This window comes from Rhamphochromis sp. 'chilingali' (genome assembly GCF_963969265.1).
Source record: "Rhamphochromis sp. 'chilingali' genome assembly, chromosome: 10".
Taxonomy (NCBI): domain Eukaryota; kingdom Metazoa; phylum Chordata; class Actinopteri; order Cichliformes; family Cichlidae; genus Rhamphochromis; species Rhamphochromis sp. 'chilingali'.
The window spans coordinates 11,465,148-11,484,324 of NC_137937.1; the positions used below are offsets into that span (position 1 = coordinate 11,465,148).

The 19,177-nt window shown below is 42.1% G+C and overlaps 1 protein-coding gene across 1 annotated transcript in view; it reads right to left on the reverse strand.

Annotated features, from left to right (window-relative positions):
* LOC308404397 (voltage-dependent N-type calcium channel subunit alpha-1B-like) overlaps positions 1 to 19,177 on the reverse strand; it is a 341,704-nt gene that overhangs the window by 319,829 nt on the left and 2,698 nt on the right. The window contains exons 2-3 of the mRNA XM_080894424.1: positions 17,734 to 17,839; positions 14,729 to 14,868 (exon numbers count right to left, since the gene is read on the reverse strand). Coding sequence (XP_080750550.1) covers positions 14,729 to 14,868; positions 17,734 to 17,839 — 246 coding nt within the window. The remainder of the gene's footprint in view (positions 1 to 14,728; positions 14,869 to 17,733; positions 17,840 to 19,177) is intronic.

Below are 19,177 nucleotides of genomic sequence, written 5' to 3' on the forward strand. Positions count from 1 at the left end.
CTCAAGGTGGTGTCGGAGAGGCGGATGCTGTCCAAGATAAAGACAATGTTGGATAACACCTCCCACCCACTCCATGACATGTTGGTCAGTCACAGGAGCTCGTTCAGTGAGAGACTGAGATTACCGAAAAGCACCACTGAACGACACAGGAAATCATTCCTGCCTGTGGCCATCTCCCTGTACAACGCATCCACTTAACACACTGTTTGCTGCTACAACTACACATGTTTCTTTTCCAAATATTTATTTATAAGTGACTTATGTATGTATGTATGTATATATATGTATATATTGTACTATTCTTAGTTAGCGTATTGTCTGTCTTGTCTTAATGTTGGTTTAAAATGGAGCACTGTAACAAAAAATAATTTCCCCCAGGGATCAATAAAGTATTCTGATTCTGATTCTGATACCCATACCTGCCCAACACCTCATCATCATCTCTCTTCCCTTCACTTGAAGCCTCTTCAATTACTAGAATTGCCAGAATTTGTTCATTCTTCTAAGAGCAATTTTTTTTATTGATGTTTTGTTTCCTGTTTTGTTTCCGTTACAATATTATACATAAAAGTATAATATTGTAACAGAAACAAAACATTAATCAAAAAATTGTTGAAACACAAATTACAACATTGTATAAAAATTGCAATCATCAACTCAAATACTTGGTTCTAATTGAACAGAAATTTCTATGAACTTGTAAGAACTGTGTAGAACATGAATCAGTCTGTGTCAGATCCTGAATTTGAAATTTCCACTGAAGTCACGGGTAAGAGGCAAGTGGAACCAAGAACTGGCAAAGACTGCTAAATTTTGCCAGTGGTAGTTCACTCTTTGCAACATAGCAACGAACCGGCCACTATGGACCCAGCAGCAGTCAACCCGCCCGAGGAGCTCCGGGAGGACATTATGTACTCAGTGGACAAATTAATTAACCTATGGCTGGAGCATGAGGGGAGAGAATTCCGCCAAAGCATAGCTGTTCGGCTACAGCGCTTACTTTCTGGTCTCCCCTGGTTGCTCGGCTCACTTCACCCGCTCACACAGAATTTTGTTCTGAACGAGCTTCATCTTCTCCCCCTTGCTACCACCCACCCTGCAACTCATGCTTCACTCCCCGACCCGACGGAGAGTGTCCTGCCCGGCCCGTCGGTCCAGCCTTCAAATGGGGATCAGCACTCACGCCGTCGACGCCCCTCGCCACAGTCGGACCCCAGGATATCAGAGCGGCCGACTGAGGTGAGTAGGAAGGATAACAGTTCCAATTCGGACCTTAAGACTTTTTCTTCCGGGATTGTTCGGGGTGTGTCAGTGGGAGCTAATTCGCTAAGCCTACCTACCTTCGTGGTAACCGATCTCTCCCAGGTTGGCATTTTTAAGACTTCAGTGAAAGCAAAGGGCTGTTGTTCTTCTGAAACTGTTAAACCCGTGTCAGCCAACCCAGGGTCTGCTAAAACTGACATATAACCCAGAGACCATTAACACCAGCTCTGATAATACTAGGACTGTTTATTCATTTGAACCGCGGCCTCAAGCTCAGTTAGCCGCACGGCCTCAAGCTCAGTTAGCCGCACGGCCTCAAGCTCAGTTAGCCGCACGGCCTCAAGCTCAGTTAGCCGCACGGCCTCAAGCTCAGTTAGCCGCACGGCCTCAAGCTCAGTTAGCCGCACGGCCTCAAGCTCAGTTAGCCGCACGGCCTCAAGCTCAGTCTCTAATTCCACCACCGTTGTCATCACAACCACTATGTCAGTCACCCTCAGTTCAGCCTCCTGCTCAGCAGCCACCAGCCCTGCATCCTGTGTCAGTTGTTCCACCTGTAAAACCATACAAGTAAATTCTACCCGAAAGACACTGCTCCTCGCCCATCCACTCCAAGCAGAGAGACAAATCTAACAATACTGTCAACAGTCCTCAAAAGCTGGCCAGTTCTGAGACTGCGACACACTCCAGGGCCTCCCCAGAGGCCGGGGTTCAGCCCCCAGCTGACTCTGGATCCCTGGAGGTCAAGAAGCCAGCTGAGGACTGCACCCAGCTGTCACTGCCTGAGCAGAGTCAACGCTCTGGGCAGCTGAAGTCTGCTATGTGTTTGCCAGGGGCCACTGTGCCTGCTGGTTCTGTTCTGTTTCTGCCAGAGGTCCCCACGCCTGCTGGTCCTGTTCTGTGCCTGCCAGAGGCCTCCGCACCTGCTGGTCCTGTTCTGTGCCTGCCAGAGGCCCGTGTGCCTGCTGGTCCTGTTGCCTTCCTGCCAGAGGCCCGTGTGCCTGCTGGTTCTGTTGTGTTCCTGCCAGAGGTCTCCGCACCTGCTGGTTCTGTTCTGTGTGTGCCAGGGGCTCCAGTGCCCACTGGTTCTGAGACTGTTTTTGCTGGGGGGCCCGAGGAGCCCGTCCAGCCATCTGCCTCGTCAGCTGGGGGGCCCGAGGAGCCCGTCCAGCCACCAGCTGCAGTCTCATCACCAGCTGCAGTCTCATCACCCTCGCCTGCTGTGGCCTCAGAGTCTTCGGCCTCGCCTGGTCCGGTTTCAGTATCTGCTTTGGCTTCATCCTCGTCGCCTGGTCCAGCGTCTGCTTTGGCTTCATCTGGTCCAGCCTCCGTGTCTTCATCCTCATCGTCTGGTCCAGCCTCCGTGTCTTCATCCTCATCGTCTGGTCCAGCCTCCGTGTCTTCATCCTCATCCTCATCGTCTGGTCCAGCCTCCGTGTCTTCATCCTCATCATCCTCGCCTGGTCCGGCTCCAGCATCCTCATCATCCTCGCCTGGTCCGGCTCCAGCATCCTCATCATCCTCGCCTGGTCCGGCTCCAGCATCCTCATCATCCTCGCCTGGTCCAGCCTCCGCTTTGCCTGGGGCTGCAGGGGCCACGCAGCCTTCAGGTCCCCTACTACCACCTCTACATCGTCGGTCATCTGCCAGGCCGCTTGTTGGGCATCTCCGCCACCGTGGACGCCCTCCTGAACGCCCTCCTGAACGCCGCCACTACCTTCCACGTGGCCGGCCTCCGGACTTGTTTCCACGCCGCTGTTGCCGTCCGCACGGTCAGCCCCCAGAGCTGTTTCCACGCCGCTGTTGCCGTCTGCACGGTCGGCCCCCAGAACTGTTTCCACACCACCCCCACCGCCCGCCCTGGTCGGGTCGTTTTCTGTTTTTTGGTTCGTGGGGGGGTTTTTTGGTTTTGGTCCGTTTTTGTGTTTCTGTTGGGCTGTCTGGTGCCAGCCCTTGAGGGGGGGGGTACTGTCATGGTCCTGAGTCTGAGGACTCAGTGTTTTGTGTTTCCTTATGCTTTTGTTCATTCCGAGTGTGTATTCTGTTGTTATTTTGCCATTTGTTAGGTTTCTGTTCTTTGCCTGCCTGCTCCCACTTCTCTGTGTTCCCTCTGTCTGTCCACGGTGTTATTGTGTCTGCTCATGAGTCTGCCTGTCAAGTTCAGTGTCCTGTCTGGTTCTCTGTCTGTTAATTTCCTGTTTTATTCTGAAGGTTCATGTCTGATGTGAGTGTGTTCAGTTTACATTTCCCCTGTCCCGTCAGCTCTGATTTCTCCCAGCTGTGTTGCCCTCCTGTCTCTTATCCCCTGATTACTGGTGTGTGTATTTAAGCCCTGTGTGTTCTCCTGCCTGTTGCCGGTTCGTCTGTATTACTCCATGTAAGTCCGCGCTTTTCTGCATTCATCTGTGTCTCTCTGCGTTTTTGTATCCTCCGTCAGTCTGCGTCTCTCTGCCTTTCACCCCGTGTCCTGTGGATTTCTAGTTGCTCTTTAGTTTTCCCAGTTTAGGTTTCCGTTAGTTTGTCTCATTATTCGTTTTCTGTTCCTGCCACTGACACCTTGTAAATAAACTCCACTAATCTTTTCATACACTGCTTGCTCTTGGGTCCTTTTTCCAACTCCACACGGCTCGCCTCGGCAGCCGTGACAATAGTGGCGCTAACGGCTGCAGACAGGAAGATACTGCCAGCACCGGAAACGTGCTCGTCATCTCAGAGCATGAAGTAAGGAGAGCCTTCAAGAGAGTGAACACCAGGAAAGCAGCAGGACCAGACGGCATCCCAGGTCGTATCCTAAGAGACTGCGCATACCAGCTAGCTCCTGTGTTCACTGAGATATTCAACATCTCTTTATCTCAGTCGGTGATCCCCACATGCTTCAAAGAGTCCATCATTGTTCCTGTCCCGAAGAAACCCCACCCTGCTTCTCTCAATGACTATCGCCCTGTAGCCCTCACCTCAGTAGTGATGAAGTGCTTTGAACGCCTGGTCAGAGACTTCATCATTTCTTCACTACCAGACACACTGGACCCACTACAGTTCGCTTACCGTCCAAATCGTTCCACAGACGATGCCATCTCTCATCTCCTCCACACATCACTCACTCACTTGGACACTAGAAGGGGGGATTATGTTAAAATGCTCTTCATAGACTACAGCTCTGCATTTAATACCATAATTCCCTCCACACTCACCACCAAGCTGGAGCATCTGGGACTCAGTTCATCTATGAACTTTTACTCGTGCACCATAGAGAGCATCCTGGCGGGAAACATCTTAACCTGGTTCGGGAACAGCACCATGCAGGACAGACGAGCTCTACAGAGGGTTGTGCGGTCAGCTGAGCGCACCATCCGCTCCGAGCTCCCTGACCTGCACTCAATCTACAGCAGGCGGTGCTGGACCAAGGCCAGGAAGATCGTGAAGGACCTCAGCCATCCCAACAACAGACTGTTCTCTCTGAGGTCAGGAAAGCGATTCCGCTCCCTGAAGACCAACACAGAGAGACTGAGGAGGAGCTTCTTCCCGCAGGCGATACGGTCTCTCAATCACACCACCACACAGTACTGACCCACACATACAGTTCTTACACACACACACTGGACATTCTGGACATTGTTTTCACTTCATCACTTAAATCACTTTAAGCATATTTGCACTGCAGAAGACATAATGTGGATTGCACAACACTGGACATTATATTCTTCATTTCCAGTTAATACTTGTACAGCTGCTGTTATTGTGTATATATTTATTTATATTTCTTCATACATTCTTATATAGTTCTATATTGTGTATTTTGTTGTACAGTTATTTTATTTTCAACTTTAATTTATATATTTTATCTTATTCTTTCCCAGTTAAATTTACCCTTCATTCTAATTTGTGTTGTACAGTTATTTCCTTTTTAACCTTAATTTATATTTTATTCCTTCCTAGTAAAATTTACCCTTTTTAATTTTTCATATTTATTTCCTATCTTATTCATAGCCTTTTCCTTTTTTGTCTTCTTTAGGTCACGAGCAGTTGTCCAAGCATTTCACTGCATATCGTACTGTGTATGACTGTGTACGTGACAAATAAAATTTGAATTTGAATAGTACGCTGTTCTAAACAGAATTTTCAGGTTTATTTTTAGTATGTTATTTGCAATTGGTGTTTGCTCCGGGAAAGATATTGCAGACTGAGCAATAATGCATTTCTTGCATTTCTCATGGGTTCTAATGGAGGCCTTTCTTAAAATTACTGGTCCCAGTAACAAAGGCGCTTGTCGACTCAGAAATCGAGGGAAAACCAACAACACACCCGGCAGAACATTATGTTATTTACTAGAGATGGACCGATCCGATATTACGTATCGGTATTGGTCCGATACTGACCTAAATTACTGGATCGGATATCGGAGAAAAATAAAAAATGTAATCCGATCTATTAAATATCACAAAAGTACCTCACAAAACTTGCAACACGCAGTATGCATCACGTGATAGAGCGGCTGTGGCATGCAGGACCTGTCGGTGGTCTGGATAGCATTTGGAGCTTCGCTAGCAACCCGGCATTTCATCTCCGACAAAGTTATCCCGAGAGAAGTAAAGCAACTGTGTAAGTCCATCTCTGAATGTTTGTAAAGCATTCCTGCATTAAGCTTAACAAGCGACTGCCTCTTCTTGCTGCTACTTCAATCATGAAACTGCTTAATGATCAGCTGATCGGCTTTTCTGTTGCGAGTCCGTCTCTCTTGTTTGCTTTTGGTCCACTTTGCACCAGAAAGAGGAAACCAGCGGCTGAACAACAGCAGCACGTTTAAGCTCGATAAGCTGTTGTTAGAATGTATTTAATATTACTTTCTACTCGAGGATCTTTTTCTATGTAGCTGACGCTGGTAACTGTGCAGGGGCAAAGTTTAGCCAGGGGGGCCGATAGGGCATTAACAGGGAAAAGGGGGCACAAAGACATACTTTTCTTTCTTAATCTCATTTAAAATGTCTAGCTTTTAATAAATAATTATCTGACACCCAAAGTTTTAATTTGATGTAAAATGAATAGAAGTCAATTACTGTATATAGTAACTATTAAGTCTAATATACCCTAGTAAGCTATAGTACTTTTTCCTTTGGGAAGGTACCATCTGTGCAGTCTGCAATTTTGTTGAAGAAAGATGTTGAATCTATTTAATATTTCTTGAAAAATAATTGATTTCTGTGCATTTTTTTTCACACTGCTTCAAATTAAGGTTGATTACGTCGATTAAGCATCATGAGGTGGAGCGTGAGGGGTGGTTCCCTATTTTTTATTTATTTATTTTTGTTGTTGCTGGGAGTTGGAACTCTATTAGTTAGGTTGCTTAATATTTATGCTAAGTACTCTTTAAAATACCAGAATAGGGAGGATGGTGTAGGTTTAAGTTTATTAGATTGATCAGTATTGCTGAACTATGAATTTTTTTTTTTTGCATACAGGTATAACAGAATAGCTTTAGTGTAGTTGTTGTCTTAAACTTGAGTATGAACTTGTACAAAATGCAGCAAGATATTTAAAAAACAGTTTTGTTGATTAAAAAAACACTATATCGGATTCATATCGGTATCGGCAGATATCCAAATTTATGATATCGGTATCTGTATCGGACATAAAAAAGTGGTATCGTGCTATCTCTATTATTTACACGGGTGCACATAAGTGGTCCGCATGTGCGCATTTGCTGTCAAAATAAAAGACGCGCACCAGATAACAAGTTGCAACGCACGTTTGCGTCCTTTTCCATATAAAAGGCACTGTTTTTGTCCGCTAGAGTGGCATTGTCACGACACATTCTGCAACACCTCTCTGTGTGTTCATCATTTGTTTGAAGCCAGCTCACCTTCTGCAACTACTTTTCCGAGAATACGCTCTTCTTTTGCGTTTCGGACTCCTTCTGACATTTCTTTGGAGGTGGAGGAACACCAAAGTAATTGCTTAAAGGAGCTTGCTTCTTCGACATCTTTAAAAGTTCTAAACAAATGTCTGTCCTCCTCCAGAAAATCTCATGTACGCAAACACGCGTTGCAACTTCTTATCTTTTTTATTTTGACAGCGAATGCGCACCTGCGGACCACTTATGTGCACCCCTGGTTATTATTTAGCTCGTCATGTTGCAGCCACAGAAATTCTTTTGTCCATGAAACCATAAAGCTGCACTTTCTTTTTGCCTTATATCCTGCTGCTTTTACACACGCACTCACATAACGCTCAGCGATTCTCTGCGCGATCAACCTCTCACATGTTTAAGCTTGCTGCGGGAGATTTCACTTGTCATGTTTGCATAGTAAGCTAACGACTGATAAGACTATGTCAGAGGAATTGGTGCGCAAATTATCGTCATTCACCAATCAGTACTGTCACTCTCCATACACAGTTCGCGCGATTGCAAAGTGAAAGCAAAAAAACAAGCGCAAATTCAAACGCGATTTCAATATGTCACATATTGACAGTGGCTCACCGATGCCAATGACATAATTACCCAGCTACATTTCCGAAAGAATGCAAAAGCATTGACATATATTTTTCCTTCCTGCACGATGGGCAGGGCAGAGATAGATTTTGGTAGCCCGACTGGAAATATCGCTAGCCCCGGGACGTCGGGCTAGCGATTTTGCGAGCCCTGATGTGCCAAGTAGACACTCAGGCCACTAGCATGACACAGTACTAGCTGGCTCTGCAGTCTTGCGATACATATTTTGAAATGATAATTGTCTTATTTTTAGAACTATATTTTTTAATTATAAAGGCTTCTCAATATCTACATGTCATTATTTAGCTTTATTAAGTTCAGCCGACATGACAGGAAAGGCAAACAGCTTTCAAAACAGTCTAAAGGAAGACTCCGAATGGAGGATGGGGCTTGAGACACTGCGCAGGGCATCGATCGCACACTCAGACACATCAGTCCAAAAAAGAAAACACATCAGCAGATGCCTATCGGCTGCTGTCTCATTTTCCAAATTTGTTCCTTTTCCGCTAACAGGCTGTAACTGCCTGAGGCTGGTTCTGTTGAGCTTAATGAGGCAGCGTGGAGAGGAAATGCCTCACATGTGCAATGACAAGGTCCAACATTTAACCATCATCACTATACTTCAAGGAGACAGATGCATAAGTTTCAAACACAGAAAATGACGACCTTTTGGCTTTATCACAATTGTGAAAAAGTTTGAACTGATTAATCATTGATTCAAATAATAATGATACAGTGGTTAAAAAAACCAAAAAAAACTTGGAGCCCGAGGGTTCGTATTGGACACCAACCAAACAATTATGTCTTTATTTAATAAACAAGTTCAGAATTACAATTACACAAGGTGTACCACCTCCTGCTTCAGACACAGCAGAGATTTAAATGCAGTAGACCATGAACTCAAATTAAATAAAAATACATGCTTTGACAAATTTCAAGCCATTTGAAGCCATTTAAAACCTTAAATAAGCTTAAATAAATCATCTACCCACAGAACTACCCACAAAACTCAAAACACTGGGTCAACGACCCAAGAACGACAACAACCTCACACCTCTAACCACAAAACAGTGTCACTGCAGTACAGAAAATTAAAAACCTCCCATGTGTAGAAAATAAATGAGAAACTGTAACACAGAAGCTCCTATAAGAAATGCAAGCACAGAATCCCGTGTGCTATTTCTTTTTGAGAGCAAAGTGGAGCAAGAGTGAAGAAATGTTGTTCAGCCAGGCTCAGGATATACCATACTGAGGTGGAATCCTCTAATGTCTGAAAAACTGCCCTGAAACTGAATCAGGTAAAGTGAATAACATTGATCTTCTCATTAAAATGCAATGCTGTGCTAGGAAATCATGAGGTTGCTATTTTGAAAGGTACCATGAGCTGAAAATGTTATCTTAGTAGTATCTGATGCAACACTTCATTAGATAATAGTGGATACAGCACAGTCAGTTTGTTGACAGGACAACAGCATTTTTGCTGAAAACAAATGTCTATCATGTGTTAGAGGGAGTGATCCCAGTAAGGCCATTCCAGTCACCCACAGCTTTATATAATTAAATTTATTAATATCATACGTGAAAGTTCAAAGGGCTAATATGTATGAAAACATATTTTAAAAAATATTGAATATGGTACATTTTACTGATAAGAGAAACATATGCACGTATGCTGTGTGTGGCATGTATTTTAGGGATGAGCAAAAATCACTGCAAAAATCCAACAGCAGCTGCTTTGATCCATCCAGCTATAAAGAGGACTGCTGAGGAGAATCTATTCCTTCTGTGTTCAGCTCAATACACTATTGATTTTGGTAGGAGCATGCAGGAGGCAAATACATGTTCTTATTAGCAATTCCCTACATCAGACTGGAACATTGTAGAGTTATCTAATTACCAGCTAATGAAAGACGATTCAGGCCCCTGTTTTGAGAGCAAGCATCTGTGATATGTGATGGGATCATTTGATAGCAAGTTCAAGATGGCCCTCGAACTGCTTCACATAGGCTATGAATTATTATTAAGCTAAAAGAGATCAATTCTGGGATATGAATAAGTGAACAGTACTCACCAATTTTGAACTGGGGAATAAAGGAAGGACCTAAGTCTTTCTAAGAAGGGCCTAATTGTGACGATGGATGTGACAGAATAAGTCTGATCCGTAGCAACTCCATGACATCAGCTCAATAATAATGAAAGACTAAGGGGTCGTTAGGAATACCTAGACCAGGGGTCAGCAACCTTTAACACCCAAAGAGCCACTTGGACTCGGTTTCCACGCAAAAGAAAACACTGGGAGCCGCAAATACTTTTTGACATCTAAAATGAAGATAACACTGCATATATTGTTTTTTTTTTACCTTTATGCTTTGTGTGAACAACTAAAGTAAGTAAGTAAAGTTTATTTATTAAGCGCCTTTCACAGACAGGCAGTCACAAAGCGCTGTACACAAATATTAAAATAAACAATACAATCAATAGACATTATACACAATGTAAAAGGTCAAATGTAAAAAATGTTAAGAATATCAAATACGTGGATCAACAAAAGGCTTGTTTGAACAGGAATGTTTTTAACTGCTTTTTAAAAGAATCCACAGAGCAACTAAAGCGTGCTGCTTATGAAATCCATGAAGTGCTACAGAGAAAATTTAATTTTATTTATGTAATTAACACATTTTGAACTCTTAAAGAAATATAAAAAAAGGAAAGACACCCAGCTTAACTAAAATCATCCATGTAGCAAACAAAAACTGTTGTGAGCCGCCACCCTTATATTGCCTGTGGGCTTTTGGAGCGTTGACCTAACTTTTAAAAAGTAATTGGAAAAAAAGCACTATGCTGCTAAAAAATGAAAAATAGATATTTGCAAAATTCTGCCTAAATATGTATTTCATGTGGTTAATGTGTGTGGCGGGGCGTGGTCTGCAGTGCCCCTGCATGGGAGTTGGACGCACTTGAGTGGCACCCGCACTTGAGTGGCACCCGCAATCACGCCTCGCCGCCTTAAAGTCTGTGATCTCTCTCCTGAGAGTTTTACAACCGATATTATAAAAATTCTATTTTTTCCCCTCTGTCAGTGCGATATTGCCAAAATTACATAAATCCGTAGTTAATGTATTTGTTACTTCAACGATATAATATTATAATTCCTTATTATCCAAGTGTTCTATGTAATCTTTCATGTTACATGGAAGAGAGGATGTGGCATTTGCAACCTGTGAAAGCACAACAGAGTGAACCATGAAGGGTCATGTTATACTCAAGTTACAAACAACCTGCTAAGATGACTGCTCAGATGAGCTGAATGCTGATAATCAATGAGTCACTGCTAATACATGATTGCTATGGGTTTTCACACAGCACATCCTGCAGGAAATGGACATCATCACTGAGAAATGATTGGCCAGCATGTGTGTACAAGCATGCTTAAGTGCACTACCTGCATGTGTGTGTTCAGCTGCATGCACTCTGCACAAGTGATCCGATATCTACCCAGAAAACATGGCTCAACCCATCAGTGTAGCACGGCCCTGATAAAATGACCAGACCACGGCTGTAATGGCCTCTATCCACCACCCAACCCTTCAATTATGGCTGACATGCCAGCCTGTTCAGCCCCAATTGAATCAGGCCTGCTTGAGCTGCATCCACACCCAGCCACACACACAGACACTCTCACTCTCACTCTCACTCTCTCTCTCTCTCTCTCTCACAAATGCTCTAACAACCTGTCAATTATCTCAACACTCAACACACGATTTATGCTTCATACAGTACTTGTGGGTACTTATGCAAAGAAAGCATTTTACTAGGAGAAATGTTCCTTGCATACATTTTGCATATGTTAGAATGTTTCTATTATTCATAAGTATATAACAGAAATTGTTTATTGCGTAATGCACATGCTAAGCCTATTTTTAATCCCACAGTATTCCATCACTTGCCTATAGCTTGAAAAAAGGCCATCATCAGAAGATAACTAGATTTATATGTAAGCCAGTGTAACCCATCCTCCATCCTTATCAAGAAAATATTTTTGACTGGATTGGGCTCCCAGTATAGCTCTTTCTATGTTAGGAAGGCTCAAAAAGGATGAACAAGTGCAAAATTCTCTGCATGTACTTTGAAGGCCTGTAACTTGACAATTTTTATAGTATAAAGTTTTTTATAGCTTCATTAGATACACTAAAGCTATGGAACAAGAAAATTGACAGTTTGAGATGCTCACGTGGGATCGTTAGAACTGACTGATTATATAAGGAATCCTTATATTTGCTAGTTTTAACATATTTATATTTAGTATTTATGCAGAACACAAACGGTTTTGGTTCTACAATAAAGATGCAACATGCAAACAAGCAGATCTCAGACACATATTAGCAAACCAGACATTTATTATATTTCCTTGTTTCCAGCTAACAGGAACAAAAGTCTCACTGACTCTTAGTGATATCCAGCAAGAGGTTAAGGTGTTGATGAGAGGTTTGGGAATTGGCAGAGGCTGTTTGTTGCAACGAGGCTCCTCACAGCCCAAGACGTTGCAAATAAATCTCTGTATCATTACGTAAAAGAGGCTGGCCTGTCCCCCAGTGGGGCTAGCACGTGTTCAGGGACTTTCAGCAGCATAACAGCAGTCTCCTGATCCCTGCCCTTCCAGCATCAACCCCCCACAATACAGCCTCTCCCTTTTCACCGTTACCACACTTCAACAGCAATTAAAAGTGATGCAAAAGCATTGCATCACTTTTAAAGGGGATACAAAATTTTTACCTGAAGTTCCAGACTGACCTTCATAAGGTACAAATAAACATCAAGGGTTCTAAACTGTATAGCAGTATAGAAGTTTAATAGGCTACCGACCAGTTGCTCTAACACCTGTTATAATGAAGTGCTTCGAGAAACTGGTCCGACGTCACATCATGTCCTGCTTGCCACCCACACTCGACCCGCTCCAGTTTGCATACAGAGCTAACAGATCAACTGAAGATGCCATCGCTACAACGCTCCACACCACCATCTCTCACCTGGAACTGCAGGGCCGTTACGCCAGGCTGCTCTTTGTTGACTTTAGCTCTGCTTTCAATACGATACTCCCGGACAGACTAATAGTTAAACTGCTGGAAATTGGACTTCCTTCCACCACCTGCCGCTGGATCAGAGACTTCCTCTCAGACCGTGTACAGAGAGTTAGAGTGGGGCCTCATCTTTCCTCAGCCTCAACACTGGCTCTCCACAAGGCTGTGTACTGAGTCCCCTACTGTACACTCTGTACACACATGACTGTGTTAGTTCCCACCCAGACAACACAGTCATCAAGTTTGCAGATGATACTACTGTGGTGGGGCTCATCTCAGGGGGAGATGAGACTGCGTACAGAGCTAAAGTTCAGAGGCTGTCAGATTGGTGTGCAGTTAACAACCTGGACCTCAATACCACCAAAACAAAAGAACTGGTAGTTGACTTCAGAAGGAGGAAGTCCGAGCTGCAGCCTGTCAGCATCAATGGGGAGTGCGTGGAAAGGGTCTCCAGCTTCAAGTTTCTGGGTGTGCACATAGACACAGACCTCCAATGGAGCTCTAACACCTCTGCGGTCTTAAAGAAGGCCCAACAGCGTCTCCACTTTCTGAGAATCCTCAGAAAAATGGACCTGAAGAAGGAGCTGCTGACCGTCTTCTACCGCTGCTCCACTGAAAGTGTGCTGACATATTGCATCGGTGTGTGGTTCTCCAGCTGCACCACAGCACACAGAAAGGCACTCCAGAGGATCATCAACATGGCCCAAAAAATCATTGGACATCCTCTTCCCTCCCTGAAGGATCTGTACAGCACTCGCTGTCTCAAGAGGGCACGCAGCATCCTACGGGACTGCACACACCCAGGACACCGGGTGTATAAGCTGCTGCCGTCTGGCAGGAGGTTCAGGCTGCTGAGGTCCCGAACAAATAGACTCAAGGACAGCTTTTACAACAGGGCAATAGCCCTAATCAATGTAAATAGCTGACCTGACTGGATACCTCCCTGGACTTTTTTAGGGGGGAGGTAACAATGTTTAAAACAATAACAATAATATTTATATTTATAACAAGTTGCAATAATAATTAATGTGCAATAATAACAGTGTGCAATACACATACACTTATTCTTCTTTTTTATACTAAGTTAATATACTGTGTTGTGTTGTTTGTTGCGTTTGGATGTGTCATATCGTGTCGTGTTGTGTTATATGTAGTGCCGACGCAGGACAGTTTTTCCAATTTCATTGTACTACTGTACTATGTATGACTGTGCAATGACAATAAAGAGCTATCTTATCTTAAGTCACAAGAATAAATACAACGTTAACAAAGTAAACTAAACTCTTACAGTTTGACTCTATGAAAAAGTCAACTTTACTTGTGTTTCTGCTTACATTTTTTGGGGAAATATCTACAGTGTAGATATATCCTTTGTTAACTTGGCCAAATTTTTCAACACAAACATGACAGAAACTGATGCATGTTTGAGACAGACTTCCAAAAAGATTTGTACCATCTATTCTAAATTTCTTAAAACCACAACTAAGTGCTTTCATCAGAGTGGTCAGAAGGAACTAGCCATGGCCTTAAACTCAACACAATCCCCTGAAAAAAACAAAACTTGCTATTACTCGAAAATCCGTTTGTTTTTCATGATTTTAAAGATGAAAAACAGAAAGAAAGAAGCTTTTACTGGATTTGTATTATAGTCCTTTCTGTGCTGTGTTCTCTGATTTCCTTCTGTTTTGCACATCTACTGCAGACAATTCCCCTTACTGAGACACTGATTATTCAGACAGGAAGAAAACACCCAACCATCTGGAATGGCTCAGCTCTACTGATCATTAGAAATGCAACACACACACATACACAACAAAGCTCTCTCCCGCCTCTCATTAATCGCTGTTGCCCATCGGCTCTGTCAGTTAGCAGCTACATAAGCCATTAGGCCTGTGCTACTCACCCTGTTAGGACCACCACAAAGTCCATTACATTCCAGCCATTACGCAGGTAGGAGCCTTTGTGGAACGCAAAGCCCAGGGCAATGATCTTGATGCCAGCCTCAAAGCAAAATATTCCAATAAAGTAGGGTTCTGTGTCATCCTGTAAGAGGAAAGAAGAGCAAAGGATTTCTGAAACTGCAGACATAAATTTATAAAGATTGAGACAGATAATGTGAAATAATACACAATGAAAAAGAAGGGTCTAGATCATTAAGTGTCCGTGATCCTCTACAAAGCAAGCTCTACAGATGCTTTAACCCACCAAAAGAACTATAACTACGAAAAATCGAAACCTTTTTTTCCCTGTGAATCTGTGAGTTCTGGAAACGATTTAGAAAACTAGAGGTGTCCCCCAGTAAAAGGAATAACACATGGTGTAACTAGTGCTGGTAGACTGATTCAGTATAATTAATTCGGCTTCATCACTCCATTAACTTAATAGAGTTTAAAGTGAGAAGAGGTTTTAAAAAAGTACTCAAACTTAGGTCAAGGCATCTATTCAATCTATTCAAAAAACAAACTCCAAAAGGTATCATAAAGGTAATCATTAATCAATAATTGGTTACGGTTAAGCGATCTGTTATCAACTTCACACCTCAGAATACTCCGACATATAATATAACCCTAATCCAATTTTGCCCATTACAATGCAATTACACATGCAGATGTCCTCCTGCTCGTTTTCGAGCAGTATTTTAACTTCCTCTTAAAAATGAAACTTTTTGTACAGAGAGACTGAGAGTAACATAGTAACATTACAGGCACGCTACATTCATGCTACAGCCTGTTCATCCATCAGCATAAAGGGTGTACTGACTTGGATGGCAACATCAAATAGTAGTGTGATCACCATAAAAGTGATCTATAGCTGCTTTTATCAAATGCCTTGAAACCTCATTGAAGGCACCATTTTGGTTAATTACATGTTGATAAAAGTGCAACTAATATCTTTGTTACCTCAAACAGGCGAATTCTACTACTTCCCTTGCAGTGAAATAGAATAACAGACCTTTTTTTTTTTTCAAATAACCAAATCAACAATTAATAGAGTATAAGATTATAAAAATCATACAAAAGACTACACAGTAGTGGAAATAATTATTTGATCTTGTGCTGAATTTGTAAGTTTGCTCACTTGGAAAAAAATGAACAGTCTCTAATTCTTATAGTAGATTTGTTTTTTAGTTTTATGATCATTTAATTTTATTAGAGAGCGACAGAATATCACACCACCAGTAGTTACCTTCTCCCTAAGCTCCTCGCTGATGGTCTTGTAGCCTGTTTTTGCCTTCCACAGGTCTAAAATATTGTCCCTGATGTCCTTTGACAGACCAAATGTATTTAATTGACTAACTGATTGCAATCTGTGTGAGCACACATGACCACACGGCGAATCTGTGGGAGCCAGAATTAAGGCTGGATTGTAGGAGATCAAATACTAATTTTTTCTTTAGTGTTTTTTTTTTATTTATTTATTTTATTTCTAGCTGATATTTTGTCTCTTCATTCAAATGAAACTACCATAAAATTAGAGACTGTTCATTTCTTTGTAAGTGTGCAAACTTACCAATTCAGCAGGGGATCAAATAATTATTCCCCCTTCTGTATTGATACCTAGGGCTGTGCGATATGACCAAAATCTCATATCCCAATATAACAATTCTATCGTCCCGATAACGATATAAATCACAAAAATGTAACATTTTCTGTAAATTCTGTGAATCTTTGCTGGAAGTGGAAGTGTTTCCAGCTGGGCGTCCTGTAGCTGGAGTCGAGTGTTTTAACCGATGCATGAAACTATACATTTTTAGACATTTAGACACCGTTTTCTTTGTGAGTATTTATTACACGGCGTGCTGCGGGGAAAAGCCTGTTCTAACGTTTGAGTCTAAGGTTTATTTTTTAGCACCTGGCGGCTCTTCTTTACTTCTCATCCGTAAATAATCTGCTCTTTCACGTGATTCAGTTTATTTTGAAAAGTCTCAACAGGATCTTGAGCTTTATTGTGAAAGGTTTGTGGAACATAAACAAGCGGACACGCGATGCTATTACCATCGTTGTTGCTAACGACAACACATAAAAACAGGCGCTTGTCCGTCCGTAGTGTGGTTATATAAAATATAAGAGAAAGAGAGAACTTTAAGAAATGAATATAGCCACTGCAGTGACCATCAAAACGATGAAAAAATATTGCTTATTTTGCGACACTACGAAACAAACGATAGCGTAAAATGAAACGATAGACATTTTTATATCGTCATCCAATATATATTGTTATATCGAACAGCCCTATTGATACCTACTTTCAACCGCTTCCTTATCACAGCAGGGAGCTTTCAGTTTGGCTTTTTAATTTTTATTCGTTTTTTTGACACTACACAATCCCAAAGCAATAATCTTAAATTGTAGCCCTTGTCACAACTCCATAACTTTGCTTGGCAAACACAGACATTTTATGAAATCTATGGTATGTGGTATTTAATTTCTAAAGCAGCCCTGCCATTGTAACTCCCACTATTTCCCTCTTTAATAGAAAGACTTGACAAGAGAGTTCGGTGGGAGGAAGATGGAGCAGGGGTAGCCTGTGGTAATGACACAATGGGGATCAAAGGCAGCTCTGCATGGATCTACACAACCTGCAGCGCTCAGGAGGAAGGACACATGCTGAGGGGAAAACTGGTATCTTCACATCTTTTCAGTTTAGATACTTGATACTACTTGAAATGGTCAAACCCATGAGCACACAGTTAGGTAAAAGAGGAAAGAATGAAATCAGAAACTTTTTGGAAGCAGAGTTTGCAGAATAGAAACTATTTACTTACAGAGAGACATGCATGCATGCATTCCAGACAAAAGAAAAACATCTGTTAAAAATAACAATGCTAATCCTCACAGTGTTTGCATTTACAAACTGCTGTTTCTATTGTGTAACACAATAAAAGAATCAACCAGCTTTTTTACTTACCAAACGCTCTGACATTGGGGTTTTGTCTGAGGCCGGTAGGTGTTGTTCCAAGGCCAGCACAATGCAGTTTGCTATAATAGTAGCCAAGATCATGTACTCAAATGGAGTGACAGTGTTAAGGAAGTCTTGTGAAAACTAGCAAACATTAAATCAAGACATAGAAACCTGACGAAAGTTGACACAAAGCCATTCCCCCCTTTACATTGGTAGGTAACAGCATTATGCATGAATAGAAAGTTTTGGCACTGGCACCAGACATCTCTTTCTGTTGAAATGATTGTGCTAGGTTATGTATCAGATTGGCTGGAGAGGAATACTGGAGAAGATTCAAAGAAACAGAGTGCATGCACTTGAAGCTACAATTAAATTTCATAGCAGTTATTTTTTGTGGCTACCTCATCCATCAGTGATAAAGCTTTTAGCCTGCTTGTCATCATCTTTCTGTCATACCAAGAGAAATCAATGGAAGGTTAGACAACAGAGCAGGTAAAACAGCTACTAAGTGTCAACTTGGAAATGATGTATTAAGGAAGAAGAAATAGTTCATGAACTAATGTCCCTATCCATCAGGGTTTTATAGTAAGAATGAAGAGAACTGGGTAGATGATGGGTGAGTTTGTGGCAGAAATATATTCAAGGACTGACTCAGTACAGCAATCAGTGTGTTTTGTTTGTTTATTATTTCCTAACACAACACTTTTTTTAAGTTCCAAGTTCAGTTCCTAGCTCTGTTTCAATCATCTGGGCGGAGCAATGCTGACACACCGGCATTTTTGCTATCACTTCATAGGTCAACCAAAGCTATCCTTTTATGTTAACTGGTAATATTGCCACAGCAGATCATCTGCCTCCATCTCTTCCAACAACTAGCATTCTCCTGTGTTACACCATGTCTTCCTTCAATATATGCATAAAGCTTCTCTGTGGTCTCTCTCTTTCCCTGCTGCCTAGCAGCTTCATATTCAACATCCAATATATCTACTTCCATTGAAAATCTTAACTTGCTTAAGTCTCCCAACTCCAGCTCAGCTTACTGTGTTTTTGGCAGCACTACCATCTTGTAAATGTTCCCTTTCCCTCTTGCTGCTGCTATCACAATATTGGAAATGGGAAGCTAACGCTGCTTTAGGGAGAAGAGGAAGCACAGAAACTCCTTTATGCAGGAAGCACTCCATAATAAAATGACACAAATAATGTAAGTATAATCAGAAGAATAAAGGGCAAAATTGCGTCCCTGTATCTAGACTGGGTTCAGTCATTTGGTATTATGGGCTCAAATTTTGATATCTGTTTTTTTCATGTTTACATTTGTACTGCAAACAAAGTCAATGAAACGGTAATGGAAATTTTTATTCCATTATATATAACAGTTCTAATACAACAGAGTTCTATAATGAACTCATAAAATAAATGTAACTGTAGTCAGATACTGGGAAAATTTGTT